General features: G+C 36.6%; 2 protein-coding genes and 1 non-coding gene across 3 annotated transcripts; 2 read left to right on the forward strand and 1 right to left on the reverse strand.

Moving 5' to 3' along the window:
• Positions 1–1,364: 1,364 nt before the first annotated feature.
• Smp_007300 (hypothetical protein) lies at positions 1,365–2,008 on the reverse strand. Its single transcript, XM_018793990.1, has 2 exons — positions 1,899–2,008; positions 1,365–1,852 (listed from the first exon to the last, which is right to left on the reverse strand). The coding sequence occupies exons 1-2, from the start codon at positions 1,907–1,909 to the stop codon at positions 1,477–1,479; spliced, it is 387 nt and encodes a 128-aa protein (XP_018648447.1). The 5' UTR covers positions 1,910–2,008; the 3' UTR covers positions 1,365–1,476.
• Positions 2,009–12,988: 10,980 nt separating this feature from the next.
• On the forward strand, positions 12,989–26,834 carry Smp_007290 (hypothetical protein). The gene is made up of 4 exons (XM_018793991.1): positions 12,989–13,088; positions 18,350–18,451; positions 24,771–24,846; positions 26,066–26,834. Exons 2-4 carry the CDS (start codon positions 18,412–18,414, stop codon positions 26,370–26,372), a joined length of 423 nt encoding a protein of 140 aa, XP_018648448.1. The 5' UTR covers positions 12,989–13,088; positions 18,350–18,411; the 3' UTR covers positions 26,373–26,834.
• Positions 23,488–23,559, forward strand: Smp_tRNA_00122_Pseudo_CGG.1.1. Its single transcript has one exon. It is a non-coding gene (tRNA).
• Positions 26,835–27,337: the final 503 nt, after the last annotated feature.

The following is a 27,337-nucleotide window of genomic DNA, read 5'->3' on the forward strand; positions in this document are numbered from 1 at the left end:
CGTTTGCAATGGAGTAGGCGCGCCCACTCCTCGCAACTCTGTCTTTATTTCCCTAATTTATGCATTCTTCCTGAATGGCATCTTTTTTATTACCACAGACTACTGATGAAGTATTCGACTAGACAATTCCATCTCTCTGCTAATGGGGTATGGCAACTTAAAGTGATGTACATAGGCAACCGACTGACTAAAGAATGTTTCAGTGCAGGACTTGAGTATTTCACAAGGTACTTTTATGAGTCGATTAACTTGCGTCGTGCCTGCGAACTTATCGCCAACAGAGTAGCACAAATTGTTTCGCCTAGTTCTGCAGGCTCGCTTTATCCCACTAATAGTTATTCGACAACCCAACTTATTTTAATTGTTGACGACCGTCATATAACTACATAGCTTCATACTGCCATTTGGAATGTCAATTAGAAAAATACAAATCGCCATACCGAAGAAATACGAATGGTCAAGAACCTTGTATTAAGAATCGCTAGCTCGGTTATCTTCGCAACTGCTTTCCGTACAAACGATTTCTGAGTAAGAGTTCCAATATACAATCAAGTTGTCTAAATAAATGCACAATTATTTCGTAACATAATTAGCACAGTGATCTAGACATTGACTTCGGACAGAGGATGTGTCTTTATAAAACGTTAAACACCATTTCACTGAGATTGTGAAGACGCAGTTATACATTTGCTTAAAGCTACAAGCAGGTAAAATGGGACCCACGTCTTTGGTGGTTATCATAATAAATTATACATCAAGTAAAAACAAGCACTTATCTGAGGATGCGTATCAGTCAGTCAGTCACAACGTAGAACTTCGTACGTACGTACATCAGTTCAAGTTGCCATACCACACTACCACAGAGATGCAGTTGTCGATTCAAATCCCATAGTGGTAGAAGTAGTAAGAACATGAGCATTATGTGAAAGATTAGGGTTTGATGTTATTCAAGGAGTATGATCCAATGAAATAAATTTGGAAAGAGAAAAAAGATAGAGACATGAAGAATTCAGATTAGAATTTTGAAGAACACAAAGAGTGGATGCACTTCCGCCATTGCAAACGATTTTCAGCCATGTCATTCAAGGTCTCTAACCATCGATTGCTATCATCTCGCGAATCCCAAGATGCGTATAAAAGCCACTATTTGTTAGCCAATGTTTGTATACGCGACATTCGTAACCAGGTCGAGATTTTAGTAAGAATAGACCGTCACCGCGACCGGTTTCCTCGTTCTTACCTACATTACTTGGACAAGTGTATTTCACATTATTGAAGCTATTTTTCAGCCGAAAAAGAGTTGAACTCACTACTTTATTACGTGAAATCCAACATCGAGGACCATAATTTAAAAAGACTAACAATAGCGATATGACAATCTATTTTGAACACGAAATTGAAAACAGTTCCAACCAGAAACGGACTCTAGTCACAGTGATTCTACCCTATTTAGTTCTTAAGTTCTTGTGAATTAATCTAATGGTATAATCCGTACTGGCGACTGCATTCTTTTAGAGCTTCAGAGAAGCCACTACAAGCACTTATATCACTTTGAGATTGCGCGCATCGAATAAGTTCATCGACTTGGTATTGACATGGAGACTGATATTGATCTGAAGGTGGGGATGTCTGGACGGGTTGTGCAGGATTGCTACCAGCTCCACTTGACAATGCTCCTGTGATAGCGTGACCAACAACTGAACCAATAGCCACACCCCCGGCTGTAGCTGCCATCTGTCCCATCAAACCTGGCTGTCGAGGTTGTGCTGGAGGCTGTGCAACAGCAGATGGTGGTGCACGAGCTGGCAAACTTGCACGTGGACGCGACGAAACTCTTGAAGGACTAGATCCCCTAGAGAATTGAAGGACATGGTCTAAAAGACAACTGATAAAGTTACCTTCGAGGCATTGCGTTCAAGATTTCTGGAAATTAAGTTGATGGACTTCCTGCCACAAGGTCACAGATGAGGATAAACAAATAGCTACACCCTTCATCAATTTAAAGTATGTGCACGTGGCCTTGTATGCTTGCCAGATCCGCTCGCTTTTGTTAGTCATTAGATCGTATTTTTGTCACTCAAGATGATGTTTGATTGTCAGATTCAGATTTATATACTAAGGACAGAAGGCCTACATCCAATGTAATTCCTTCGGTGAGTGTCTATTCTTCTCTTGAATGGGTCAATTGAAGGTGCGGACACTACTGCTCCAGGTAACAGGTTCCAAGAATTGATGACTCGGTGTGAAAACCTGTATGCCATCGGTATTTTGTTCGTTCTTGGCATTTCTACTTGCCTGCTATGTCCTCTGAGATGTCCCGATTTAGTGGGAAGAAAAAGAGAAGATATATTCGATCCAAAGTCATTTCTCATCATTCCGTTCATCGAAATTAGATCACCTCCCTGACACAGTTTGCAATGACGACCAAAACCATCGAAGAGTTGTTAGCCATCGTAAATATTCCTAGAGTTTAAAAATGTTATAGCAGTCCTATGAGAGGGGATGGGGCACAACTGTCTTATTGTATGTTTAAAGAAATGTCAAGAAATTATTCTTCCTCCACCCCAGCTATTGTTTCTTCAGCGCCTTGATAGATACTGATCTAAACATTCACATAACAGAAACTGTACGAATTAGGACTAATTGCTTTGGTGACCCAACACTATATGATACTGTACTTCTAATTGTCTAAAAAGAACTCGGTATCTTGAATTTCCGTCCGTCTCCAACAATTTTGACAGTGCCATGACCAAAATATTGAATGACGGGTTAAGTCAACCAATGTTACACAGAATAATACGTTTCTCTACGCAACATGCGGTCCATATACCACCTTCATACTCTCTGTTTCCCCTGCTATTCTGTTAGCATACCTATATTGTTTCAGTCCTGGTTAGGTGACTGGTTTCTAAAATACCGTTGAGCAATGTCACTACGACTGCTTTCTGTGGTCTGACTGTCAAAAAGTGAGCATATTCTGCATCTCTCGGGATATTTAAATCTTTAGTTATCTGCTACATCAACCAACCCCATTGTAGATGGACATCTCGGTCGAAGGTAGTTGGAATTTACATGATCATGCAATGCCGGTTTTCAAGGGTTTCAAAAATAAAGTTTGGAAGACAAACGAAAAGGAATATGGCAACGACAGTAAGGATCAACCCATCCAAATGTAGGAACGGGCAAGTGGAAGTGAGACGACAGATATGATCATTCGAAAAATAAGTTGCACATCACAGACCAAGTCGGGGCATGGACATCATGCTTGAAAGAGATCGTTAAGATAGAAGTGTTTGTCAATAGCAAAGTATGATTTTTACAAAGCTATTTGATTTAAGAAGCTATTAACCAGTACAATACATTACCTCAAAAATTTCCGCCTCCGTAGATAGGACCTTAATAGTTTAGAGCCGACAAAGTGGAGTTTTACTTCACCCACGGGGCAAGTTTAGTAGTAAACTAGGGGTAGTGTACAAGGCATTTCGTTTATTCAGACTCTCCATTTCATACCTTAAGTTTCATCTTATCACTGTTACTTATGACTCTCCCAATATTGCGCTACAATCTACTTGTTTGAACATAGGATGTAGATATGACCACTGCAATGCCATTCACTGTATAGGCTGTCCATGGAATGAGCGACAGAAAGGTGAAAAATGCATTGGCATCCTTAATGTGGGCAAATAAATTGTTGTTTCAGATCACTTGATGGATAATCAAGTTCTCCGTCCCCTCGCACTGTTTTTCCGGGTTGAGCGTATGTTGAACATATCAATGGTGTAAGCCAGTCGATGTGGTTGAGCTTCTTTTGGTCCTATTCACTTTCGTTTCTTCAACCTCCGTAACTTCGATGTAACTGAGTAATGTATCTCACTTCGCAATATCATAGCAAATATACAACAGGAATACATTGAATTTATCAACTAATGGATGTTATGATCAGACTTTTCCAGTTTACTGGTGATGTAGTCCTCTAACCCTACTGAAATGCATTTATTTGAAGCTGGGTATAGTAACTTTACCACTCAGCAGGCGGTTATGCTGTGCCCAACTCTTTGTTTCGTCGTCTTAACGATCATTTCGTTCATCTCATAGTATTCGGAAGTCCGCATAACTTCTTACACCAGTTACTAGATCGTAACTTATGAACGTACTTAACTGTGACAATTTAAAAGTAGTACTGAGCTTTGCCGGTTTAGTGGTTGGACGAAATATTGTGAAGGAAACTTGTTGATGAGTCTCAGTTCTCTCTTTCAAATGGGTTATATTTGTATTTCGTTGAACATGTTAAACTGAGTTACCAGAAATAACTACGGCCTACTTATGGAGTGTTATATTAATGGCCTTTCTACTCCACTCTACAGTGTTTCTACCATGTTAACGGGAACCAGTGTTTCAGATCTGTAATTACTTGTAACGACCATATTTTGTTCCAGTCCTTTATTAAAACGTTCGATTGATCCAATCGTAAATCACTACCCAAATAACAAGAGAACTGGATTCCATTTTGGTTACCAAGGTTTGCTCATTAATTACAAGAAGTCAACCAAAACATAATGTACTGATGATAATTATGAGGATTACACGAAAACACTCAATTTTTATGTTTCCAGAGAGAAATTCCCAAAATACAAAACCGAAGCAGTGTAAGACCGGAAATGCCTGGGGTTAAGTTCTGAAGAACGGAGTCGGAAATTGGAGTAAAACAAATGCATTCAAAACAGTGCATTTAATAACATACACTATAACAGTTAAACACCTTCAGTTCCTTCTGTACCAATACTACCTGTAGGCTGACGTGTCTGGTAATGGATTACATTTAAAATGCTTTTCAAGTCACTCACATGTAAGCATGTGCTCCCCACCGTAATAGAGGGCATCCAACGAATACATAAGACAACTTCCGTCTTCCTCTTTTCATATGACTTTCGCCATGACGATTACCATCCGGATTCTGGAAATGTATCCTCGGTCTGCTCGGATCACATTCTGAAGTACATATTTAAGCCGTCAATGCTTATACGACATACCAAATCTGATACTAACCCATTATAGCAGGAACTTTGAAATCTCGTTCTATCAGTGTACTCTGTGTCTCGAGGTCACTCACTATTCAAAAATGACTGTTCAGCTGTCTTCGTGTAGTCAACAGAGAGACGAGACAATATATAAAACCTCTGCTTCCAGAGACTTCCCTGTTTCTTTTATGCAGCCTCGACGGAATAGGTGTATCTGTAAGTTTAAAAGCGAAGTAGACTTTCGTAAGTCATATTCCAATAAAGGTTCGCTTTTGTGCTGCAAGACTAAGTGGGATAGTGGAAACGTACATGATTGCCGCTTCGTCGTCACTACCTACTCTATTAACTGCCGCAGTTTAGCGAACTAGCTATAAATTTCACGGAAATTATCTTTCTCTCTTAATGATAACGAAATGCTAAGACTTCATAACGGCAGTTTAGGCTTTTATTATTCAAGGCGAACATAAACGGGCCTCACGTTCTATCGGATCTGAGACAAATAACAGTAACTGGTTGATGATACTTTATCCTGGCAGTGGTTTGTTCCTAGTAAACACCCGTTTTATTATCAAGGAAAGATTTCATGCGACATGTTGACGTCCGAAATTGCCTCGTTATTACATGGGAAATGCATATTTGTAATTATTTACGGCCGAGCAGGCCTGACAAATAACTTCCTCTCACTACTCAGACTTAAATTAGGCTCTAGTGTAGAAAACCGTTGTCTGAATCTTTTTGAGTCCAGAAAGGCAGTCACAGGATGACCGTTTTGCTCTCTCGTGCTTCATCTTTTACGTAAGCTTCATTCTTAAGGGTACAAGGCTTACAAATAAAAACACAATATCGTGCATCATATTTAAACAAATTAACTTTTCAGATTCGTTGTGTCTTCACTTCGCATGTACGACCCCTAAAAATTGATATCTGACGATTGCTAATTACAGCTAATCAGGGCTTCCATCGCATCATCCCACACTATCACTGTATAAACTCTTCTCCTAACATTGAATTATACTACATTATTGGGTTGTTTTTCGGTTTTTCTGAAATGCACATATTACCGTTTATGCTTATTTTATCTCATAAACTGACTAAATAAATCCCTCGCACACTTTACGTTTATTTCTTTCCTTTTTTCATCCAAGTCAACTCAGTATTCTTCTAAATACCACAGAACCTGTTTAGGTATAGTGAATAGTAGGTAAACACCATTACAAGTGGTGTGTTATCACATTTCTGGAGATACATCAAATGACTTCTTTACAACATATATATGCCAGTAGGCTGTTTGCGAATAGTACTAATGATAATAATTATTTGGAATCCAGGTTGGTGAATAAAAGGTATGAAGGCCATTTCGTTTGATTCAAACAATTCATTAGGTTTTAGTAAAATAACTAGTCAGAGACGTTGATGTTTGCCTCTTGAACTCGCTACCTCCTCGAATTATATTTGTTATACCAGATTAAGTTACGTAAATGCATCGCATCCACTGTGACAGAAAATTTTTTCAGATCATTTGTCAAGGCGGCCTGCTTGATATTCGAGCTACCTGCTCCTGCTATCTAGATATTTCAACAATTCATCTGTTCCCTTGTTTGTTTTACAGATCATTGTGTGAATTAATTTCATAACCTATTCAGGCGCCTCTGTGAAACATTTACCGCCCTTCGCTGTACAAGTTACAAAAATGTGTAATCGGAGACATCGTGATGGCTGGCAATATACATTGAACCAATGAATATTATTCAGATATCGACTTTCGAAATGATAATATTTAACTTGCAAGTACTCAATATTTATCGTCAAGAGACGGAAACATGCTGAAATATTTAATGCTGAGAATCGCATATTGTAACAAAAATCTAACGTTGAATAAAACTGATAGAAATAGATATAAAATAACAAAAAAAGATAAAACTAAGGAAGATAAATATGCAATCCACCAAATGGGTGGGATGAAGATCTTTTAGCTGCAAATAAATCCCCAAAGTCAATTGACAATCTACACTTGTAGTACATCATCCGACAACCGACACGCGCGTTGATACTTCGTCAGCGTCTGAGAATAAACTTAAGACAATGCGTTCTGGAAGAAGAATAAGATTTCCAGAATATTTAAACGACTATTGCACGTAGGACGCAAGCTATATCTAGATTTTCCTTTGCATTATATATTATAAAAAAATTGAATATGTTCATAACTATTTATTCCAAAAAATGTTTTTACTAATAAGCGTGTATATATTTTTTTATAAAAAAACATTTTTTATCAATCAATGGTCACGATAATCGCGCAGCCATGTACTAGGTAATTTATACATATTGGCATGGATAAGTTCTATTATTATTAACTTCATGAGCTGGTGCCATGTTTTGATTAGGCCATACCTTGCTTTCTTCCAGCCTCCTTCTATGTCAGGAAACATTGCCCGTCAAGGTAGGGGGTGGTTGAGCATGCGTAACATGTGTCCAAATCACCCCAGTCGATGAAGGTTTAATAGCTCACCAATCGAGTTGTCATACTTACCAAGCACCCTAATCTCAATCCAGACGTTGCCTACTCCGTGGTCCCAAAATAAATGAGCCATGCTTCCAAAACACGTATGATTGGACGCCAGTAACCTACCAATATCCGCTGCTCGTTAAGGGTATGTTTTTCATCCTTAGAGTAGAATCTAACAAGTTTCAGAGCAGTAAACTCGCCCTTTCATTAGGAGATGGATATCTCGCCTACGCCACAAGTGACAAAAGTTGGCAAAAGATAGTCGAGCCTTATGAATCATTGACGATATTCCATCAGACACTAAACCATCACTTCTGATGAGAGTTACAATATAAGTGAAAAAGTAGGTGCGATCAACTACTTCACTCTCTATCATTTATTTATGCGATGACGCAAATCAGTCATGATGTGATATTTTACACTTGAAGGTAGAGAATCGCATTCCAAACATGCTTGCATTGTTGTTCAAGGTGGTCAGAAGGCTGCATTCCATCAGTGTCTTCACCAAACTGAAGTACACCGTCTGTGTACTCTAAGTCAACATGTGATTCTTCTAGTGGAAGATCAATCCCTGAAACTTCGGATGATGAATGTGTTATCTCTCAAACCATGGCTATTGAATGAAAAAAGGAAAAGCAGACAACCCTGATGAACACCACTTGGAGTGACCAGTTCCGATAACAGTTCGCCATAAGTTCTGGCTCGACCAGTAGTGTTCAAGTAGAGAGCCTGTACAAGGTTAATGTACCTTTTTGGTACGCCTTTCAATGACAGACAGTGCCACATAATCTCACGATCAACAGGGTCAAACAATGTTTTATGATCAAGGAGTACCACTGCAGTGGGAAATCGAAGAGTATGTCTATGTGTTAGGACCTGCCGAAGGATGAATACTTGGTTCATATATCGACAGTCGGGTCTGAAGCCAGATTGATTTTCTGAATTTGCCCTTTATAAACTATAGTTAGGCGTCGAGGTATTATCCAGGCCAATATTTTAGATACTACATTAGTTAAAATCATTCCTGTGTGGTTTTTAGAAAAGGATTTTCGTCCTTTTTGCAAACTGAGGCGATAGGTGATCGAGACCAGTCAGATGGGATTATGTTCAGCGGTACCCTATGGATACACCTATGTAGAGGCACAGTTCAGTTTAAATTATGTCCATCAGGCGTGTTTCAGATGTATACTAGGAATTTGAACGATTACTCTTCAACTCGTGCACATCGAAACGATGAACATAGATCCCTTACGTTTGTACTTGACATTTGTTTTGCTGGCAAAACGCACTGTGAATTCGCATAAAACAAATTGTTTCAACCCACTGAATCTTCGCTCATAATATTTGGTGTTGATACCTACGGAGAGGAGAAGTTCTGAAGACCCAGTTACAGGACACGGAGAGGAGTCATTAGTTGAAGCTGTTTGTCCGTGCTGGTAGATATTGAGTGAAGTGATCTGGCCAAGCAGTTTTGGGTGTAGAAGACCTTGTCAATGAAAAGGCTTGAGGTTCCTCGGGTGTTGAACAAACATCACATGTTGATGGCACAGCCGGTCGATGAAGCTTCGGAGGTCGGTGCTCCAGTGGACTCGATATGTCAACAGTGGGTGAAGCACAGACCGTGACAAAAAAGGAGGCATGGTGATCAGAACGACTGAAAGAACGACACTTTCAACGGAGGACGAGTGTGATGTACACTACTTCTATGGACAGATGTCGGTAATATGTATTAGGAAATGGAAGTGCAATGATTGCCAGCAAAAGAGTGAAACAGACAGAAGAGGAAGGACAACGGAGATCGATCAGAATAACAACAGATCCGGAAGAATAACATGGCATTTATCTTAACACTTGACTAGGTAGGTGGATATGTATCTAACTGTTGAAAGCTTCTAGGATTTCGGTTTGAGACAGCCAATATAGGTATTTCCAGCAGGTAGAAGCATAGGTCTTTTACTCCAAATCCTTCAAATAATAAAGTATATGCAGCCAGACACCGTCCATACTAGCGTCTAGAGATCTAATAGGTGTCCTCAGTGGCTATGATATCACTATGAAGTCTTTATCTAAAAAACAAACTTTCGTGGATTGCCATACTGCGGACTATACCAATAAAGTGGAGGGAATATGAAGACATTTGAAACACCATTTGCGCCGTATGTATATTCGTGAGAGGGGGTGGTTCTTTAAACTTTTTTTCTCTTAGATTTTTTTAGTGATCTATACCGCCAGATATAAGCCTAGGACTATGCCTTTTTAGGCTCTTGTTAGTTCGTGTGAACATTATACGTTATGGCTTACCCTGATACCAAACTAAAGATAATAGTGCATGAATGAACGTTTTAACTCAGCAATAAGTCAATTTTTTTGTTTTCACTTTTGGTTTTTGATACTGGACAGTAAAAAATCACAGTATATTTTTCACATTATTATTATGGCAGTTGGATCATATGGATTTGGAAGCACTAAAATTATTGTAAACGCAGATGATGGATTTTACTCGGGTATCAGGGACCAGGGCATTGTTTCATGTCTTTCAGCAGTAGATCGTGGAGTATCAGACGTTTCAGTTCTAATGAATGGTGCGGTTGCAAAAGGTCTGCTTTCTTCTCCATACCATGAGAGACCACAAATGTCTTTACTGTTTTCACATATCACACGGCATAGACAAATCCCAGGTAATATTGTCCAATGTGCACTTAAATGAAAATATCAGTATTTCTGCTACTTTGTTTACTTCATATCTATACATTGTTCACTGTGTTTGCTTATAAGCAATGATATATCATCGACTTATGTTAAGACTTGAGGCGCTGACTTTTTGTATCCAATTTATTGTATGAGTGCTTCGACAGTGCTTACCCTTTATTAAATTGATATAGTTATCCGAAGCATATTCTTTCAGCTAGTCACAACGTAGAGCCCGTCGGCTCAAGTTGCCAGACCCAATTAGCACAGGCATGTGCTATTGCCTGTCAGCAATTCCTCGGATATTTAGGGTAAAAGTCGGCAATTCGTCGGATATTTGGGGTAAAAATCGGCAATTTAGCGACATTTGAAAAACAGAGCGACAGAAAGGGGAAATTCTGCTTCATTTCCACCGGACAGGCGAAAAAGCAGACATTTTGGCGCATTTCCCCTTCATTTACGACTTATTTTCCAATGCATTTTCCCCTTTATTTCCCCTTTATTAGTTGTTTGGGGAGAAATAAAGTTTTCATGCCAAATCCCATAATAGTAGGGGTAGTTACAGCATCGGTGGTAATGAAGTCGTATTACCATAACTAATTTAGTCGTGCGTGGCATATAAGTCTAGACCTCACGTATAAAAACTTCAATAACAATAAATTGGACTACACAAAGGTGGCTGTTGAAGATGTAATGTAACTACAACTTATTCAACTCACTTCATTACGAACAACTGAGTAACCTGAATGTTAATTTGCCTAAATCGCTATGTGTCTCAATAGAATATGGAATGTTTTGATACAAAAACTAAAACACGAGAGGCTAAATCGAAAAGTGTAGTTTCATTCTATTTATGGGCTGTACCATTGTAGTTGGAGTTGTAATAGAATTTGCTTTTGAGACTCAGAGATATCTTATTTTACTCATTCCTTTGATCTGTTGATCGTGAGTTTCAGGCGTGTCTGACGTTTGTGGGTGTTTCTCTTCTGAATAAAATGTTTTCTATGAATTGATTTGTGTTTCCGACTACATTTTGCAAAATGGAAGCCAGGTTGCTAATCAGATGGAATGTTTCATAGTTTTACATTCAAACAAACGAAGAAAAAGTATCAAATACAGGCATAACAAGACCCTACAAAAGATTTCGGCTACACACTTCCACAGCATCAAACGCTAATACAAATAGAAACTTTCATAACCGTCTTAAAGTGTGTTTTGGACTGTTTCAAATGATTAATCTGCAGGATTCCACTTTTGATACTTCATCATATGCTTAGTCCGAAGTATCTTGTAATTCTTTTTTAGCAATAAAAACCGGTCCTCCTCATATTTAAGTTTTTAATGAGTTTGTAGTGTTCAACCTTGTCTGGAAATCCGCAACTAAGTCGTGTGGTGCGAATGAAGGTAGATTTTAGTGATGACTAGTTTTTCATTTGGTATCAAAAATTTGCTGTTGCGGAAATTATTAGAGCAAGTCATTGATATAACAAGTTATTTAGGATAAATATAGGTCTGTGGTTACCTAGAATTCTAAGATTATGCACCACCGACAATAGTTTTTCTGTCTTGTGTGAGCCAGTTGTCACTGAAATCAACACACCGATCTTAACAAATCTATTTAGTTCTTATCAGTTTCTCCGGATTTTTAGTTTGGCATTTAGCAAACCAAATTATTATATTGTTATTTTCTGTAGCGTAATAAATGCAGATGGTTAGTTTTACAATCTGTAGTTACAAAGTTCATGTTATCTCATTAAAACGTGATACAAACCTAATGAATTCATAAATTTCAGCTTATCAACTTTTATGCGATTCGGAACTGCAGATACATTCGCAAGTTTTAGTTTTCAGAATACGGAATCATATGTTTATTAAATTTATTGATATGACCAGTTATTTTATGGTCGCGGTGTGAATTTCCTCCTAATACGTATGAAATTATGTGGAGTAGGATGTTGATTCCATTATCTTTTTTATGGGTTGGTCTGTTGAATGAGTTGAAATATGACTGCGTTCTATTCGTGGGTAACCCGATTCTTAATCTTGAAGCTAAAAGCACTTCAATTCATTCACTATTCTGTCCATATATTTTGTAGATGCGTCAAGTGCAATATAGGCTATTAGTCGGTTACTTCGCATTTTGACAGAGAAGATAACTTTCTTTTGTCCAAGACTGTATAGGGCTAATTTTGATCTTCAGGCTATTTTTCTTATTTGATTAGTTGGTCATGGTTTCATACCAAGGTTCCACCATATTTTCCACCATAGATTTTAGTCGAGTATTAGTGTTCATTTTTGATTGTACACATCACCAAAATTATTAGTTACACGTTCCTAAATATATTTCGTGCATATATTGAGAAATAACACATATGTTTTCAAAATTAGTTCCTCCAAGAGTTTATATTTCAACTAAAAATCACTTCTTGTAAATGTAAGACAATTTAGTCCTGAATTTGTAACGAAATCGGTGGAAATGTTGAATGATATTTGTAAATATCTGCCGGTAAAAGTCACGCTCATTGCAAACAGAACTCAACTTTGTCTCAATATGTACGAGAGAAAATGTAAAACGGTGAAGATAATCAGTAAAATTGTAGAAATAGTGAACGGTTTAAGTTTCGAGATAGATGAAGGAATAGAGTGAATTCGTTTTCACTTCAGTCTCCACATCTAATCAAGTGTTCAAGACATAACATTTATCATTATCTGACTCTAGATTGGTGTTATTTGTAGGTTTGCATTTTAACTTGACTGAAGGGAAACCTTTATCCAAGACGAAGTTTGTACCAAGCTTACTGAATGATAATGGTTGTTTCCTTGGTAAGCATGGATTTCGAAGGACTTTGATGTTCTCTGGGATTAACATGAATGAAGTGAGTCTCATGAGCTTTCTTTGCATGACGATTATTTATGGTCGATAAACGATCGTTCTGTCTTTGTTATTTCAATCAAAATTTCAGTATTCTAAATACCTATTCAAAGGCTAATGTTTGGGGCATTTTTTCCGATGGCATATTTGATTTTTGTATACAATAATGGTTGTTTTTTAGATGGTTCCGCGCTTATTACGGTTTCTAAATATAATGTGTTCATTTGCGGTCATCGAGTTCTATATGACTTAAAATGGATTATTCTGGGTATTCTTACTTAGAATATCAATTCAACCACTGCCAGTTCTGATAGTATGTTTATCCATTGAGGATTAAGACTAATGGGGGCAATGAATTGACCAGTTTTCTAGTCTTAATTTGAGGCACTTCAGTAATAAATCTAACATTTTTATCCTTAGATGATATTCAGCTTTTGAGTGGTGGAATTAAGATGTGCTTGTGGCTGTTTTTTCGGTTCGCCACACAACTTAATTACTTTTCAGTATTAGAGATAAACATTTGTACTAATTTTAGAAATTCTGTCTCCTTCTTTCTACCTAGATGCCATGTTCTTGGGAAGCTATTTTTAAATAATAAAAATAATAAATCTTATGTACAATGTATTGCACTTTAGGTTGAAGTTGAACTGGAATCACAAATAAATGCATTTCGAAATGTTTTTGGAACTATTCCCAGTCATTTCGATGGTCATCAACATGTTCATGTTTTACCAGGTGTGTATTTAGATTTAACTTTGAAGTATACATAATCTCATACAGTTTGTGAGATTAATTAATAGCCTTTGTATTTTCGAGAAATCGAAGAAGCAAATAGTTTATGACCTTCAGGGAAAATCTATGGATAAGTTGAGTAAAAGTTTTAAGATTGACTCTAGTAACTACGTTGTTATCCTCATTCTTTTATGTTCATACAATAATAAACAGTATGAATATACAATTAGTTCATTGCCCATGTCTAAATCATTTTAAAGATCCATTTGCCCACAAATCCTGAAAAGATTGTAGACTACCACTCTTTATTGTATCGAAGCTGATTTGTACATCAGAAAATGCCTTTGGTTATCGTCTTTAACTGGCCATAAATCCTTGTCATATCAACCTCTTTGAAATCATACTTGCAACGACTTCAGTTTCCAGTATTTGTTAACCCAGTTTCCTTCCTTCAGTTTGAAGATGATACACGTTTACCTCAATGTTCTTTATTGTTAGTATTATTTTAAGGAATTATGTGTTAGAATTCTAAATATGTGAACCATGTGGACGACATATTGATAATTTAGGATAAAATCAATGGTACTTATTTACTAACTTACGCCTGTTACCCCTCGTCGAGGAGCATAGGCCGCTCACCAGCATTCTCCATCCAACTCTGTCCTGAGCCTTCCTTTCCAGTTCTTTCCAGTTGCTATTCATCCTTTTCATATCTGCTTCTATTTCCCGGCGTAGTGTGTTCTTTGGCCTTCCTCTTTTCCGCTTCCCTTCCGGGTTCCAAGTTAGGGATTGCCTTGCAATGCACATTGGTGATTTCCTTAATGTATGTCCGATCCACTTCCAACGTCTTTTCCTAATTTCCTCTTCAGCTGGAAGCTGGTTTGTCCTCTCCCATAAAACGCTGTTGCTGATAGTATCCGGCCAATGGATGTTGAGTATTTTTCGTAGACAACTGTTTATAAGTACTTGTACATTCCTGATGATGGTCGTAGTAGTTCTCCACGTTTCAGCTCCATACAGTAGAACTGTCTTGACGTTCGTATTAAAGATTCTGACCTTGAAATTAGTTGACAGTTGTTTTGAGTTCCATATGTTCTTCAATTGTAGAAATGCTGCCCTTGCTTTGCCATTCCTCGCCTTTACATCTGCATCCGATCCTCCTTGTTTATCAACGATGCTCCCCAGGTACGTGAATGTTTCCACCTCTTCCAGAGTTTCGCCATCAAGTGTGATTGGGTTGGTGTTCTCCGTGTTGCATTTGAGAATCTTGCTTTTTACTTTGTGAATGCGGAGGCTGCCGCTACATTTGCTGTCTTCATCTGCATTTGTTCGTGTGTATGAGAGAGGAGGGCTAGGTCATCTGCGAAGTCCAAATCATCTAATTGATTCTGAGAAGTCCATTGTATTCCGTATTTCCCTTCAGATGTCGAATTCTTCATAATCCAGTCAATCACTAGAAGGAAGAGAAAGGGGGAGAGTAATCGGCCTTGTCTGACTCCGGTCCTTACTGGAAATGCATCTGTCAGCTGTCCTCCATGCATCACTCTGCACTGTAGTTCATCGTATGAGTTCTGGATAATGTTGACAATCTTTTCAGGAACTCTATAGTGTCGAAGAAGTTTCCACAATGTTCTCCTGTCCACGCTGTCAAACGCCTTCTCATAGTCAATGAAGTTGACGTATAGTGATGAGTTCCACTCAACTGATTGTTCTACGATGATCCGTAGTGTCGCAATCTGGTCTGTGCATGACCTATCCTTACGGAATCCAGCCTGTTGATCCCTAAGTTCGGCGTCCGATTCAGCAGCACTCTGTTGAAGACTTTTCCTGGTACTGATAACAAACTGATGCCTCTGTAGTTCTCACATTTGCTCAGATCTCCTTTCTTTGGTATCTTGATGAGATATCCTTCTTTCCAGTCCATTGGCACTTGTTCCTCTTCGCAAATCTTCCCGAATAGAAGGTGAAGCATGTTTGCAGCTATTTCAATGTCTGACTTCAGTGCTTCTGCTGGTATATTGTCAGGTCCTGCCGCCTTCCCACTTTTGGTTTGTCTGATGGCCATCTTGACTTCTTCGGTCGTTGGTGGAGTGACATCTATTGGAAGGTCATTGTGTGCTGCTTCGATGTTCGGTGGATTCAATGGGGCTGGTCTATTCAGCAGTTCCTCGAAGTATTCTGCCCATCTTTTCCTCTGTTCTTGAATCTCAGTGATTGTCTTCCCTTCTTTGTCCTTGACTGGTCTCTCTGGTTTGTTATATCTCCCTGCCAATTTCTTCGTTGTATCATATAGTTGTCTCATATTCCCTTCTCTTGCAGCTTTTTCCGCCGTCGTTGCTAGTTCTCCCATGTATTTCTGCTTGTTGGCTTTAATGCTTTTCTTCACTACCCTGTTTGCTTCTGCGTAGTCTGCTTGCGCTTTGACTTTCTCTGCTCGTGTTCGGCTGTTGTTAATTGCTAGTTTCTTGTTCTTCCTTTCTTGAATTTTGTCCAGGGTTCCCATAGAGATCCATTCCTTATGGTGATGCTTCTTAGGACCAAGAACCTCCTGACACGTTGAAGTTAGTGCTTCCTTTATCCCTTTCCAGTTGTCCTCCATCGTAGTTTCTTGTTCTTTCAGTAGATCCTGTGGAGCTTGGAACCTGTTGTTGAGAGTTATCTTGAATTCATTGAGTTTGTCAATATCTCGAAGGAAGGCTGTATTGAACCTTTGTAGTGCTGTTTGTCCAGTTGTCCAGTGTTTCTTTAGCTTCAGTCTCATCTTGGCCACAACCAGGTGGTGATCTGAAGCTATGTCAGCTCCCCTCCGGGTTCTCACATCTTCCATTGTTCTTCGGAATTTTTTGTTGATACAGATGTGATCTATCTGGTTCTCTATGGTTTGGTCCGGTGAGATCCATGTAGCTTTGTGTATGCTCTTGTGTGGGAATATTGTGCCGCCTATAACCAATTTGTTGAATGCACATAGGTTTGCAAGTCTCTCCCCATTTTCATTTCTCTCTCCTAGTCCATGTCGTCCAATTATATCTTCATCTCCTGTGTTGTCCACTCCAACTTTAGCATTTAGATCTCCCATCAGGATGGTGAGGTCTTTTCGTGAGCACTTCGCTATAATTGATTGCAGCCTTTCATAGAACTGATCTTTATCATCGTCGTTGCTATCATTGGTGGGTGCATAACATTGGATAACGTTCATTGTGATCCCCTCCTTCTTTGTTCTGAATGATGCTTTGATTATCCTGGGTCCATGAGATTCCCATCCCACAAGTGCATTTCGTGCTTCTTTGGACAGCATTAGAGCAACTCCCTGAGTGTGTGGAGCATTTTCCCCTTCGTGACCGGAGTACAGCAGCATCTCTCCTGTACCTAGCCTTTGTTGTCCAGTTTGTGTCCCATGGGTTTCGCTGATTCCGAGTACTGCCAAGTTGTATCTCCTCATTTCCATTGCTATTTGGCTGGTCTTTCCTGTCTCCCACATTGTCCGGACGTTCCATGTACCTATAAAGAGTGTTGCTCTGGTTGTTAGAAGGTGCATCGATCTCGTGACTTCCGAAGAATTTCGGCTTTCATCATGAGACGTCATAATTATTCCTTCAACTCCCAGGGCAGAGTTTAAATGGTTTGAATTATTTTTTCTGGTTAGCGTTTTTTTAGCGAGTTAGTTTTTCTACGGGATGGGGTCGCTAACCCCATGCCCAACCCTCCTCCTTTACCCGGGCTTGGGACCGGCAGTAACTCTAGAAGAGCTACAGGCGGAGTTAAAATCAATGGCGACTTTGTATAAATTTAAATGATCAGTTTCAGTCTGAAGACCTCCACCATCGAATAAGTAGGTTAAGTGATTCATAAATTCATGAGTACAAAAGACTTGAATTTGATGTTTAGTTAAGAAGTAAACTTCCAAGTGAAGCTGTAATACATTTCCGTATCTATTACTAAACCAAATGTTTTGTACGTTAAACGATGGAGCTACTTGTTGTGTTGTAAGTAGTATGTGTCTATTCACAGTGTTTGGATTCAAATCTCTGATCTGTCTGAAATCCTATAGACTTACGTTTACATCGTTTTAAACAATTAAAGTACTCTGTATTCACACTTATAACTTTGGTTATTTTATAAAATAAGAGGTACTATTAGTATGGTGTGAAAGCAATATTCTATTCTAGATTCTGAGAAACATCAGTGATTGTTCTTCCATGCGGTGTTAGTCTTACTACTTCTAATTATGTATAGTTTGTCAAACAAATCCAATTGTACTACTTATGTCTTGTGTTTTTCTTTGTTAAATGTAAGCATTTAAAAAAGTGGTTGAAATCAAAGTTCTCATAAGTTTAGAGTTTTATACTCCGAATCGTTGAACTTAAACAGGAGACAAGGAGTAAAAGTAGGATTACGTATACCATATTCCAAATTAATGATGCTTGTAGGTTAGGGCATATGTCATTCATATAAAGGAAAATATAATATTCAGATCGTAAATATTTTGTAGCTCACTCTTAAGGTTATTAATGTGGTTTGTTTTCGCTTAAAAAGGGATTGACGTGGTCGTAGCTAGTGTGATCTCTCGGATTGGCATTAAGTGGATACGTGTTCCTATGGAATATATTCCAGAAACATCTTGTTATATAACCGAATGTAAGTTGAAGTGTATGGTTGTTATTTTCAGGTGCATTGTGTATTATTTTATTTGTGTTGTCTTCTTTTCAACTAATTGTTTACTTTTTTGATGGTGTGTGTTGAAAAGTCGATAACGCGTGCTACATTGATGGAGAAGTAGAGTTACAGTCAATTAATGTACATTAAGGAAGTTTTCTACATTCATTGTCACTTATATTGAAATCCATAGACTGTTATTGTTCATGTTTTAATAATATCTTTATTCACTTGTCTACGAAATTACTGGTAGGTTTATTTAATTATTTGAAGTGTTTTATTATTTGACTAATTGTGTTACTTCAATCTACGAAGAAGTATCAGAAAATGATCGGTTACTTTGGCTTTGAGTCTCGTTGTGAAAACGATGTTTAGAGTAAAAGTGGTTGGAATTATATGTGTGATAAATTTCTTTGAGATTAATGTTGATATCTCACTGTGACTGCACTCATTTGATGATATTTGTCACAGATAAACTGTTCCGGTCACCTGAATTTTGTGTTTTTAAATTCTTATTCTGAAATAATAAGAAACGTTGTTGAACAGAAGAATCTGTCAGCCGTTTTCATGTTGGTAATAACATGACATGGATCGTACATGAGAAATAAACTTTTGTGAGCTTTTTTAGAGTGTCCTTGTAAATTCTTTGTTCTAAAAGACAAGAAAAATGAAGTCATAATATATTTAAATTGATTATTAAGTAATGTAAACACTTCTTTCATATCAAATCTGGTCCTTCTGCGTAGCATGAAAAAATTTGTCTTGTTTCGCCAGTCTTTCTTCTAATAGTAGATTCGCGATTCCAGAAGTCAACTTGGTTGAGTTTCTTTGAATAGTTTTCAGAGGTTCACCGTCCTTTTTATGCACAGGATGGCTGTTCGTTTGCGACAATCGAGTTTAGAACATTTGAACTCTTCGTATATAATTTAAAAGCCTCTAGAATCTAAATGGATAGAGGCTCCACGAATTGTTCAAAAAATACTAAAACCTTTGGCAGCTATTGCGGGGTAGTGTGTGCATGGTAGTTTAAATCCTTTACCAATGATGGCTCTTAGATCGCTTGTGTCTGAACATCAGGTAGCTCAATGTTATTCACTGTGCAACTATCCATACTTTATGAGACATGGATGACCTGTTCTATAGTCACACTTCTTTTGAGAAACTATATGGTTTCCTTCTAATTACTCACACAACTCTTCGAATAATCTTGCCTAAAATTTCAACAACTAATCTGGTTAGGCTTACACGTCGGTAGTTCTCATGTTCACGTCTTGTAGCTGCTTTGAGTATAGGGCTTACTGTGACGTTCTTCCAGTATATCGTGGGTTACAGATAGATTAAAACATATGCTCAAGGGATTGGCGACAAAATTCTCTAATTCCTTTGGTAACGTAGGATGTATTTCATATGGTCTCATAGATTTTCCCACATCAAGTTTATTAAGCGGACCAAAGACTTCGTGTTGTTTAATGGTCACAGAGTTCAAGATGTTTATGAGGGGTTTGCATGAACAAAAGGGGAGAGCATCTCTTCCGCATATATCGAGGTTTTCAAAATTCATCAGTACCTAGTGACCTACATTTTTCTCACATTCCTCCGGTTACCTGGATTTTGTGTTTTTAAATTCCTATTCTGAACTAATAAGAAAAGTTGTTGAACAGATGAAGCTGTCAACCATTTTCATGTTGGTAATAACATGACATGGATCGTAAATGGAAAGTAAAATCTCGTTCAACAATTGATTTACAGCTCGAGAGAGTAACGAACTTGAAGGAATTTTAGTAAACGAACGTTTTTCATATGGTTAGGTGCATTGCCTTTGGCGATCATGTATCACTGATGTTTCATGCTATTGAACATCTTTACTCACATTAAATTGTAAATATATCTTTAAATTTCCAACAATGTACTCTTTGCTCAGTGTCGTATATTCTTACTGTGAAAGTAAATCAATAGTTTCAGTTTGGTATTTTCATTCGACTTTATTAAATCTTTTACCTACATAAATGGGTAGGTAAAGGATTATATATATATATATATATATATATATATATGTCATGAAGTGTATAGACAAAGTCTTCGTACCAGTGGTATGCATGTAATGCGTAAGGTAGTTGTAGTAAATGTGTTCGAAGGGGGGCGGTGACCATCTACCCTCTCAGGTGGGTGAATTTACCTTTATGTATGCTGTGGGATGCACAGGTGAAAACATATGTTACCGGCGTGCATATAACGTATATTTGCTCTTAGGTTAAGTATACCTATGTGTATGACAAGGAATGCATGAGTGAAAGTTTATGTATAGCTGGTATGCATATAAACCATACTTGCCCTCTGGTGCGAAGCCCGCGCGTTAAGATCTGGAGTTGACAATTTTCCCGCGCAAACACGTCTACGCGGTGGGTTTATGAGCCTTGAAAACATGGAGTCCGATTCCAGAAAAGTCGTACCGTCTTCACCAGATAGGACTTGACCAATTCTAAATGGCTGAAACAGTGTAACACAATGGTTGGGATTGATCAATATTTATGTGTTGAAGATGAAGTCATAAAAAAGGGAAAAGAGGATAAAGTTGTGATTGATGATAAAGGGACAAATTAATAACAAATGTATGATAATCAAAGCATCTATTTAACATGAAATTAATTCTCCTACTTAACCTGTCTAAATATCAAACTGTTAACTTTAGCCTGAGACATGAACAGCACCTAAACACTGTTGGAATCCCATAAAGCTTGTATCATTGGAGATTCTTTGATAAAAGCTGTCAAAAGTCATCTTGGTATAAGTTTTTTTCTGATCTATCTTGGTCTTCTCATGTTTTATTGCTATCGAAGAAAGATTTTCGTCTAACTCACTACATGAAAAGGCTGCATATTTTTTGGAATTACTCGACATTTACTCTTACCCTGATATCTGCTGTTATTACCAATGTTCATTGTGACTTACTGAAGGAATCCACCTCAGTCTACTGCAGTAATATGAAAGATGTCCTAATCTGCCTTTAGAAGTTTCATAGTAACTGTCCACCAACAGTTGAGATAATCTTTGGAGACATCAGAGAACTAGAAAATTATTTTTACTTGTTTAAAAATCCCTTTCATATTAAAAGACTAATATATGAATGAAGAATATTCTTTTGACTAAATTTTCTTCAGGTTCTACAATTATAGCTTCAAATTAATAATCCGAAAAGTGGCCAGGTTTATAGCAAAGTACATCGTTTATAGTTATAACATATGAATTTAGGATTGTTAATGTTGAAATGACTCATATGGCATCAGCTTATATGTTAAGCGAAATTTCAAGATTCATGATCAGAACAAATATGGGTCAGATATGATAAGAGAAACAATATGCAATTACAAATTCGATCAAATGTTTAGTGGAAGACCATGATGTGTAAATATTTTTAATAAAATTAGTAATAAATAGTAATGTGGGATCATTGCTATTATACTTATCTTTTTATGAACTTCTGACTATTTAAGAATTTTCACAATTGAATTCACGAGTCGAGTTAAGTTGGATCACCATTAAAAACGTGGAACCACTGAACGGCCGTTTTGTCTTAATGTGGTACTCCTCAGCAATGCACATCAGGACCGCACACGTGGGACTGGAAATCAAAACCTTCGGTCTCGCGCGCAAACACTTATTCTCTAGACCACTGAGTCGGTATCCAACGAGGTTAATGTCCAACTTCAATCGTTCCATGATTTTGCGCAACCCTTCATCCCTTGTCTGAGGTGAATGGTTGTTTCACGCCTTAAACGGATTGGAATTAGGAGTTGTGACATTCTGTAATTGACATCAGAATTCAGTTATTGTCAACTAGTAACCTGCAATCTATCTAAAGGATATCTACTTGAGAATGTTTTCTGAGAATCAATGTCGAAGAATAACACTTTCTATGAAGTACTCTTTATTATTCGTGGCGCCCTAACTAGTAAATCTTCTTATATCATAAATTGATTCAAACAGATGATGTCGGTCAAAGTTTCATCGGAACATTTCATAGCCTATGGTAGAGCCTGAATATTTGGGCCTCCATCTTGTCAGGATTCCTTATTTCATCAAGTTAAAAGGTCTTAATATACTATTTATGAATATACATTTTTTTTTACCGCCTTGTCGTATGAGAACGATCGTGAATTATTTCTGAAGTAGGTTCCAAAATAATTGTCGCATTGATACCACACATTTGTGTTTTAGTTTGCTCTAAAATTTAAGTAAATATTTTGAAATTGTCGACTGCGGCGTATTGTTTTTCTGTTTATCTAAAATAATCACATTTAAGTCCATGCCTTTATGCCTATGACGCAAATAGTGTTGAATAGTTTTCTTATATTTATTATTATTTCTAATTTATTGTATGAAAATTGTATATTTTATAAATCACTACATAAAAAACGATGAAGTGGTAAAAATTCTTATTTCCTATATGTCACATGCACTTTGACAGTAGTTTGCTACCTTGGGAAAGACAAATTATAAAGAAACAATTCGACAGAATATGATTAACAAAATGGACGACCATAATAAACTGAACAGCCTACACATATAAATTATCATTAACACCTACACGCTATTGTAGAATGTACCACTTTAGATTTGTGTCTGTACCAAATATGTTGAAGAGTGAGATATAATGAATTTCTATTTGTTAATTTGTGACAGACTACAATGTGTGAAATCGAATATTGTAAAGAACTAACTACACTCATTAATTTATATTCCTGTTTAGAACTCATTCTGTAAAGAAATTAACTTAATTCCTATTTAGTCTATACATTATTTAATAGAATGAAAAGCAAAAATATCTATAAACTATCGTGGTTGCAAATATTAATATACTAAGTAAAGGGGAATAGTTTAACAACTTTGTATTGGCATCGAACTGTCTGCCATTGATACACTGATTGTAAATAAATCAACAGAAGCATAATAGTAACGGTAATAAGGTACAATAAAGTAATTTGATGAATAATCGATAGACATTAACACCGTTGGATGCCAGCTCAGTGGTCTATCGGTTAAGGGCTTCGGCTCGGAACTGGTAGGTCCTGGGTTCGAATCCCGCGAGAGTGGGTTCGTGGATGCGCACTGCTGAGGAGTCCCATAATAGGACGAAACGGCCGTCCAGTGCTTCCAGGTTTTCCATGGTGGTCTAGCTTCAATTGACTCATGATCTCAACTCTATGAATAATCGATATGTTTAGAAGAAAGGGAAAAATTCATATCAAGTTTTAAAACCCAAATGTATTTCACAATTTGTCTCAATTATTGTGTTTTCTAACAGTGTACTAGCTTGTAATTTCCTTTCTGTCAACAACTGTCCATTAAAGATATAAGTTTTCTGTGATAACAGAGATAGACAGATGATGTAGTCGCTACTATGCGCACTCGCTCCTTTTGTTTATTTATCACTCTATAATTTATGATTATTTTAATAGTTGAGATCATGAATCGATTAAAGCTAGACCACCATGGAAAACCTGGAAGCACTAGACGGCCGTTTCGTCCTATTGTGGGACTCCTCATCAGTGCGCATCCACGATCCCGCCTCACGAGATTCGAACCCAGGACCTACCAGTCTCGCGCGCGAGCGCTTAACCACTAGACCACTGAGCCGGTATCCAACGGTGTTAATGTCTAACTTCAACCGATCAACGAAATTGAGCAACCGTCCACCATTGTCTTTAGTGAGTTGATATCTCCCAAAAGACCTGGTTGAACTCCACTGGTCAGTGCTTCTCACTAGATTATTTATTTTGTTCCCATATATTGTTTATTTATAAAACTTAATGCAGTCTAGACTCTTATATTGGTAATTACTCAGAAACCGTCTAATGTTTCTCATATAAAGAAAAATATTGATGGGGTAATAAAAAAGGAATTGCACTGAATAACATGTATTGAAAGCAAGTAAAATTTGACAGAGTAGCCTATTCATCAGAAATATTCATATTTTATCGTAGCATATAACATTTGTATCTAATTTTGCCGATTTCTTATCTTTACTTACTGGGAGTTGTAATTTTGCAATCCTCCTGAACATTATTATTTAATGTTTATAATATCTCACAATTTTAATCTGGTTTATTAGTATTATTTGTGTTTCATATTTTATTCCAAGTGAGAATAGTGATAATTTCTAGTAGTAATGAGTTTACATTATATCAATGAGAGAATGATTTTCTTTTTTTTCTTCTCCACCTGTACTCTTCATTTTATTTCTTTTTTTTTGTTTTATCAATTACTTTATGCTAATTTTTGATTGGACTTTGTATCATTTTAGCTGAAATAAATTTCTATAGAGAAGTATCTGATCAAGCGATGAAAGCAAAAGAAATATTTTCATCATATAGTTTAAAGTACGTCTAATTAGTATTGTGTAGTTACTAGTAATGATAGTATGATATTTGTTGTAAAATATTTGATAAAAATATTTGCATGAAACTGTTATTCAATTTACAAGTAGTTATTATCATTATTGTTGATACACGGTGGAATTTTTTACTGCATATGTTTTATACCGATAAGGATTTATCGAATGCATATACTGTCTGGTTCATTACACTTTATTATCCCCAATGAAATTCAAACTAATCACTTAGTATTTTAGATATTTTTTTTTTTAAATAGATATAATAGTTACAACATCTGACTTTTGTATTAAAGATAGTAATTAAACTAGTATGGTATTTACTAAATGAACGAAGGGAAGTTGCTAGCTTTGTACTTTTGTCGATTATACTAATCATAGGAAACGTGTTCTAATACATTCAGTGTACACACATTCACTCGATACACTGATAGATAGACGTATTATTGCGTAAATCGTCTATGTGCAATCTAGGTGGAGAATTTTTTTTTCAAAGTTCATAAATCCATAAATTCCAACTCATACTATAAAGATTATTTCGTAGAAGAATGTCTGTTACCTCATAAACGGTCATGTTTTCTAACTTATGTGTTTAGTGCTCATATATGTTGATAAATATTGTGTGAACTGAGTTTTCAATCAGCCTTACCCAAAATACTGCTTTTTTCACCAAACTGTGCCGATTCTACTTTTTTAGAATAAGTGTTGTATTGGTCTCTTGGCTGACTTGGTTATATATTTCTGTTAAGAAAGCAATCTATTTCGCTATTAAATCGCTCTGTTTTGCTGGTGAGATGTAAAAGTATTCACGATAACAGACTTATATATCTATGTGTGTATTATTATTTATTCATGAATTGTAATATAAGTTTCAGAAATCTTGATTTTTATCATACTCAAACTATTAGCCAACAGATCACTAATTGGATTTTATCTAGCTAAAGAACAATTGTCGATTATTGTCAGTCTATATGATTATAGTTTCAGATTAGGGCTATTCTTGAAAGTCGAATTACTTGTGAGTTATTTGGTTCTATTACTGATTTCACATATATCTGAAGTGCAAATATTGAAATAATTGGACATGCTGTATGATTGATCAGTTACTAAAAGCAACCTAATCATGCATATTCGTTCAATAATATTCACTTTATTCTGTGTTCATTTTATGTTTAACTAAAGTAAGCATCATTGTCATCACATTTTAGATATACTCAAAACTTCATTGGAATGGCGCTGATGGGAAAAAATCAAACAATAGAATCATTGGATCAGTCTTTATCATCTTTTAACAATTGTAAGAATATTGAATTTATGGTTCATCCTGGTTATAGAACAAAAAAACATACCAATGAATCTAATAATCTTGAAGGTTGTGGAGATCCTGATGGTCCTGATTTATTTTCACAGTCAAGTGATCGAGAACATGAAATGTTTTTTCTTACAAGTGATGAATTTAAAGACTATTTAATGGTACATAACTATGAACTTTTGACATTTTCCGACTTATCATAAATCCATAGTTTATTTCCGCTATTGTTGTTACTGTTGAAACTATACTTCTTACTTCTTTATTAAAAAGAATAAAAGTATCAATATACAGTAGTAATACGCAATTCAAATTTTTGTCATGCTAACTACATTATTCAAGAAGCGATTATTCCATTTTGTGACTATATTTTCATTTTATCAATTTTAGACAAAATTGTTTGTGTATTTGTTTTAGACAGATCAGGAGTTATTGAGGACACAAAAATCCTTTTGAACTATAATTTAGGATAACTGGATGATTGTGTAATTCGATTCTGTTGCATACTTTATATTATCTTAGTTTTTCTATAGATAATGATCATTCATTTTAATCCTTACTAATGTTTCGTAAAGGTGAATGTCTATACTCAAGCCCTGTATTTGACTAACATGGAATGCTCAATGTTAGGACTCTAATGTTTAGTTATGAATAATCAATTTTCCTATATTCTTTGACTTTTAGTGATTTTTGTTAATTTATTATATAACTTTATATTTTAAAATAATTTTCTTTACCATAGACTGAAATAATCTCATTTGTTGTGACGTGGAGTATCCGAAATCTGATAATGATACACTATCTGCTACACACTAACCGCCCGTCTGACTACTTGAGCGAAAACACAAAAGTAGATGAGAAAGTGTATTGGGCTACTGGATGAGATGTATAAATACTCATTTATATATATGCAACTCTATCCCTTAGAAAATCAGTCCATTTCTTAGACAATGAAATTTACTTGTCCACCAGGTCACTTCTGATTGCCATTGATTGACCTTCTGATTTAGCTACTTCCGATTAGCTTGCGTCATCATCATTCACCATTGAAAAGTAGTAAGTACCGGACAGTTGTTTTATTTGTTCACAAGTATCTTTACCAGATACGTCATTAACGATCGGTTGCTCAGTGAATAAGGAGTTCAACTTGCAACCATTAAATCACTGGTTG

The sequence above is a fragment of the Schistosoma mansoni genome, chromosome 1 (genome assembly GCF_000237925.1).
Source record: "Schistosoma mansoni strain Puerto Rico chromosome 1, complete genome".
NCBI lineage: Eukaryota > Metazoa > Platyhelminthes > Trematoda > Strigeidida > Schistosomatidae > Schistosoma > Schistosoma mansoni.

Coding starts and splice junctions, on each gene's coding strand:
- Smp_007290 (XM_018793991.1), top strand. CDS start 18,412: ATGGAATATATTCCAGAAACATCTTGTTATATAACCGAAT. Junction 18,452..24,770: donor ATCTTGTTATATAACCGAAT/GTAAGTTGAAGT, acceptor GTATCATTTTAG/CTGAAATAAATTTCTATAGA. Junction 24,847..26,065: donor TTTTCATCATATAGTTTAAA/GTACGTCTAATT, acceptor ATCACATTTTAG/ATATACTCAAAACTTCATTG.